General features: G+C 39.7%; 1 protein-coding gene across 1 annotated transcript; it reads right to left on the bottom strand.

The window, feature by feature from the left end:
- Positions 1 to 221: 221 nt before the first annotated feature.
- On the bottom strand, positions 222 to 2,053 carry LOC125369800. The gene is made up of 3 exons (XM_048373007.1): positions 1,990 to 2,053; positions 1,059 to 1,755; positions 222 to 783 (listed from the first exon to the last, which is right to left on the bottom strand). The coding sequence occupies exons 1-3, from the start codon at positions 2,051 to 2,053 to the stop codon at positions 222 to 224; spliced, it is 1,323 nt and encodes a 440-aa protein (XP_048228964.1).
- Positions 2,054 to 5,673: the final 3,620 nt, after the last annotated feature.

Here is a 5,673-nt window from a genome sequence, read left to right as displayed (position 1 = left end):
GGGGCTTCATGGGTGGTGGGAACAACCCACATGGTGGCTGGACCTGTAGAGTGCTCCGCCTTGGTTGACGCTTTGAGATTAGGCAAATGCTGGGGCCCGGGAGTTGCCATGGGCTTGATTGCTTCTTTTGTATGCTCCAAGGCTTTGATGCGGTCTCTTTCCACATGGTCATGTATTATTTCCTGTGGTGTCATGGGGAGAAGAGTTACCCTACGCCCCGTCTATTGGAAGGTGTGCGTGTTAAAGAACCTATCAGGCACGGTCTTCTTGTCATATTGCCAAGGGCGACCTAGAAGGAGGTGAGTAGCATCCATAATCACAACATCACAAGTAACTGTATCAACATATGTACCAATAGAGAATGTGATGTGGCATTTCCTTGTTACCACATCACCTTTACCTTCCGAATTCCATTGGAGGCTATACGGTTGAGGATGTGGCGACATAGGTAAGTTCAACACCCTCACCACTCTCTCATTTAAGATGTTGCAGCAAGAACCACTATTTATTATCACACTCAAAGATGAAGTTACCAGAAGGCACCTTGTGTGAAATAAAATCTCTCGTTGGTCCCCTACAGAAGCATCTTTCACTATCAAAGCAAGACGAGCTACAAGGGAAAGAGGCGTTCCTTCATTCAAGTTCGGGGGACCACAAGCATAAGGTTCCTCATCAGCAAGGTCATCATAAACAGTTCTCGGATCCTCGCCATTATCCTCTTCATCATCAAATGATTCATACACTGTAGCTTGACAAAAGAATACCTTCCTAGGATTTGGACAACTGCGCACAATATGACCGCGCTAGCCACATTTATAGCATACTTTATCACTCGTCTTGTCTTGACAGTTGCCATATGGAGGTTGAGATGGGGTTGCAGCCAATTTAGGAGTCTCGGAGGGGCGTGTAGTCCGGCCAGAGATAGGAGCTTGAAACCTAGGCTGCACATTAGTCTTAGAATTAGTAGAAATCTTAGGACTAGGGTTAGAATCATACCTTTTTATAGAAGAAGCTGAGAGCCAAGGATAGACCTTCTTGCACACAAGTTTAAAGTGGACCTTTTGACCGGCATATGCGAGTCTGCAGTTATGTCCTTGATGGGCAGCACATCGATTTCTTCCCTCAAATCAACATGAAGACCATGGAGAAATTTGGTCCGAATGGTGGCCGGAGTGACACTCATGACTGCCTTGAAATACAGGTCTTTTAGTTGTGCAAAGAACTCAAGAGGTGTTTGAGTTCCTTGTCGAGCTAATGCTATCTTCAATCTCATCTCATTTTTATATACCGGAGGGAAATACTTTTGAGTCATGATAAAGATAAGTTGGTGCCATTGTCGAATAGGCTCACATCCCATACGAGCTCTATTGGCTACATCTCTATGCCACCACGATCTTGCGGCTCCTTGGAACTGCAAAGTGGCAATCTCCACCGTTTCCTCTTTGGAATAGTGGCAATGCTGAAGTGCATGTTCCGTTGCCTGCAACCAATCCAAAAAGATAGCCGCATCATATTCAGCAATAAAGTTTTCAATCTTTACCTTGATATTACGTCTAGAGTTATGATTGGGTTGAACTTGGCGTCTCTCCTCATAGCCGCGGTCACCGTGATTATTATATGCATTCCCACGAACTCCATTGTGGCCTCTCCTATGCCTAGGCTGCACATTCTCATATTCATCATAGGCATTAGCATTAACATTATCATGAAACAAATGTGTAGGGATGTAAGGAGGAATCCACCCCTCCGGATGAACTTGGTTCACGATAGGTTCAGCCAGTGGGGGTGGTAATTACCTGGGTTTACATGGCCAGCTAAGTGCATATCCTCCTCATCATATTCACCGAAAGTAAATGGAGAATAGGGTCTAAAAGGAGCTTGGGGAGCAAGCTGCGATGGCCTCTATCAGGCCGTGTGGTAGGTTGTGCATTGTTGGTGCGAACGGAGTGACGCCCATAGTAATGAGTATCAGGGTTAAAGTGATCATACCTGTGTCACTCAAGTGATTGGTGGTCACCTCTAGAGGTGTCCGCATGGTCCGAGTAATGACCATTGTCATCGAGGTCTCGAGAGTTTGATCTTGGTTTCCACCGATAATCAATGTCATCGATAGCAGGCCTCTCAATGACAAACTGCAGTCTGTTGGACTGCTTTGGTGACCATGTTGTTGGTGTGATGATGACGCTAGTCCTTTGCTCCTATCATGCCGAGAGTGTTGAAGAACTTATTGTCCGACACTAGCGGCTAACAAAGTGTCCGGGACTAAGGAAGGGGGTGCCACAATAGGCCCATGTTGAGCCTCCATAAGCCGTGTTAAGTGAGCTAGTTGGCGCTCCGTAGTGGCCAACCATTCCGCCAGAACAATGCGGTCAGCCTTGGACTTGTCAAGGTGTTCCTTCGTCGCTAACAATTCAGTCGCTTGCACGCCAGTTCCTCCTCATGCACAGACATAGCAAGAGGTTAATAACAACAAAAACAGTAGCAACTACAAGAAGTACAAGATGCAGTCCCACTCAAAGTAACAAAATCTCCCGATAACTACGTGAAGTAATCCGTGAGGGAGGTGAAGGCAAGAAGTGAACTTGTATGCAATAACCTATTCAAGCCAAATCAAGCATTCAATATTGTCCCATGATGATTAAATCAAAACAAATAATCAATACACAATAAAGTCGTCGATTGATTGCGTTGCATGAAATGGATGTATGCTAATGTCTTCGATCTTTGTGATCATTTTTTTTTTTGAATTTCAACTGCACTAGTGATGGTGAGAAGTAAGAAGATAAGGTAACAGCATAAATATTAGTGTATTCATGGAATGTAACCTTGCTCAAATTTTTAACTACACTAGTGATGGTAACAAACAAGAGAACAAGGTAACAACACAAATTTTAGTGTATTCATGGAATGTAACCTTGCTCAAAATTTTAACGGCAGTTGTGATGGTAACAACCAAGAGAACAAGGTAACAACACAAATTATAGTGTATTCATGGAATGCAACCTTGCTTAGATTTTAGAAGATGATTGTAGGCTTGTTACAATAATCGCGAACTTATATTCATGCAAGATATATTATGCAGCAAAATAATCACAGGTCAATATGCTAGATAATATGATAAAGCAAGATAATACTATTGCATACAAGGAAATAGGGTGAGAATAAAATATAATATTCTGGGTGTGAACTATGTCCAAACTTAAGGGCTTTTTTTTGTTTTGGTTGTGGTTGGAAAGGCGGGACAGCTATGAGAAAATAAAGAAATGGAAACATATGTGAGGGTTAGAAATATAATGGGAGAAATTGAAACAAGAGAATGATGAACAACACGTCGTACCCCTGGAAGCTGATACCAAATTGATGCGTTAGCCCCATGGAAGGCTTGCTTGAATCGGATCTAGATAGGACATGTGCTGAAGCTTCCCTTGTTGACGCCAAAGGCAGCCTTGATAAGTAGAGAAGGAGGTCACGTCCTCGGCCTTGGAAAGAAGGCAACTCAATACTCAATTTTGTTATGAGTAACAAATACAAATAAGGACCAAAGAAGACCAAGGTGACGTCGGTAGAAATTTTGTCCACGGCTCCACTTAATTAAGAATGAAAATAGAAACAACCCTACTAACTCAATTCGGGAAATGATGATTGTATTGCCGTAGAAGAAGTGGACACGAATTCCACTTAATTTGTGGATGGAAAGTGGGGACAATCCCACTTTCACAATTTCGGAAGAAGAAGTCCCAAAGTGGACGTCGGTAGGGAGGTGATCACAATTCCACTAATTTGATGAAGGTGCACCAACCACGTAACAACTCATTTGGGGACCGAAACGATGGAAATGAAGCCTGATCCCCACTTTCTCAATTCGGCAAAATTAAAGAACAACCACTTTGAAATGGAAAATGGGACAAAAACAATTAATGAAGATGGACTTAATTCCAAACAAGAATGTAGAATAAAAGGGGTGATAATATTTAGTATTAGGATCAGCACAAATAAAAAATGTAGGGAGGAGGCGTCGAAGACAAGGGAGGAATCCAAAGCTCTCTCAAATCCCTTGTTTTAAAATTCAACATGCCCTAAAACAAAACCAATATCCCATATATATATGTGGGAACCCTAAACCTACATTTCTAATAAAGGAAAACAATGTAAATAAATAAAAAATAATAAAAAATAAAAAATAAATAGCAATATAAATCCAAAGATGAATGTTTAAGTTTTAGGAAGTCTCTTCACGCCAAGTAGATAATGATAAAATCTTGAAGGTGGGTATGGAAATTGAGGACGCTCCATTCCTTGCAAAGGCCTTGGCGACAATGCTCGAAGTGGCTTGAGCAATAGCTTTGGCACGAGCCCTCATGATAGGTGCGTTTGAGCGAACGCTCAACATGTCTTCCTCTTGAGCCTCCGTCAATGTCAATGGTGGAACTGCATCACTTTGGGCCTAACTTGGCTAATGTTATAAGGCCCATCTATATGACTTATGTAAATTACAGTTTTATGGCTTATTTTGGGCGGCCACACATGTATTTTACCCTAATTTGGACTTTGTTTTGCTTATCTCCTTTTATTAGGAAGGCTGTCTTTATCCTATATGAGATGTAAATCCTTATTAGTTAAGATTTAGGGTTTTCTAAGGCCTGTAAAAGTCTAGTATGAATTCTGATGTGGAATTAAGATGAAGTTAATAGTTGAATGATAATTGGTTATTAAGCCTTAAAGTTGTTTGCTTTGTCTTTATGTTCTTGTGTAGAATGCATGCTTAAGAAACATTCAAGTAGATTGATTATCTTCTTATGGAGTGTTTTGAAATTGGGATTTAGGAATAATTTTTCTAAATTCTAATTCTTGATCATCTTTCTAAGAAATCTATTTTCTAACCTTTTTTAGGAGTTGAACTGAATTAGTTCTTAGGGTTTTCATGTTAATATGTTGGGGGTTGGTAATTCAAAAAGGGTTCTCAAGCTTATTCTTAGAGGTTCCAAATCATTTGGTACCATAGCTTTGGCTCTAGAACAAGTTTTATCCTTTCATATTTTCATTAGTCAGTTCTGATTTTTATGTTTCTTTGTTATTTCTTTTAACTCGATTCTTATTATCGTTCTTTGTTTGTCTTTTATTTTGAATCTATTTTCTATCAAATCATATTCGACCTTTGTTAGTTATCATAAAAAAATTCATTTTAGTGATTTAATTATGTTGTTTTTCGTTTAACTGTTCATTAAGATGTAATTCTTCATTACATCTTGTTCTTATATGTTTTATTGTGTTTAGGCTTAATCTTGTTCATTAAGTCTAGTTTTGTCTTCTTGTTGTCATGTTTGTTTTAATTTTGGTTTGTTATGAGTGATAAACACATGAGTTATGTGTTGAGAGATGTTTCATTAAGAGAAGTTTACAAGACAACATCAAGATCTTCGTTATCAATCTTATGATACATGGTGGGGATAAAGGAATGATGATTATCATCAAGAGTTTCCGTGGAATTGTTGTAATCCTAAACATAAGCCAAAGAAGTTAATGAGACAACTGCGTCAAGTTAAAAAGGATAAATGTTCAATGGAGCTAAAATCTATAAGAAGCACTTGTGAAAAAATTTGGCGCAGTTTAGAAGAAATGAAGAGGTTGCATTAAAGTCAATATAAGCAGCCTAAAGATGAAGCTAAATCTAAG

This window comes from Ricinus communis, chromosome 1 (assembly GCF_019578655.1).
Source record: "Ricinus communis isolate WT05 ecotype wild-type chromosome 1, ASM1957865v1, whole genome shotgun sequence".
Classification (NCBI taxonomy): domain Eukaryota; kingdom Viridiplantae; phylum Streptophyta; class Magnoliopsida; order Malpighiales; family Euphorbiaceae; genus Ricinus; species Ricinus communis.
Note: the sequence above shows the minus strand (reverse complement) of the source record. Positions and strands in the feature narration are given on the sequence as shown.

Coding starts and splice junctions, on each gene's coding strand:
- LOC125369800 (XM_048373007.1), bottom strand. CDS start 2,053: ATGGTCATTACTCGGACCATGCGGACACCTCTAGAGGTGACCACCAAT. Junction 1,756..1,989: donor CAATCACTTGAGTGACACAG/GTATGATCACTT, acceptor TCGTGAACCAAG/TTCATCCGGAGGGGTGGATT. Junction 784..1,058: donor TCGCATATGCCGGTCAAAAG/GTCCACTTTAAA, acceptor TATTGTGCGCAG/TTGTCCAAATCCTAGGAAGG.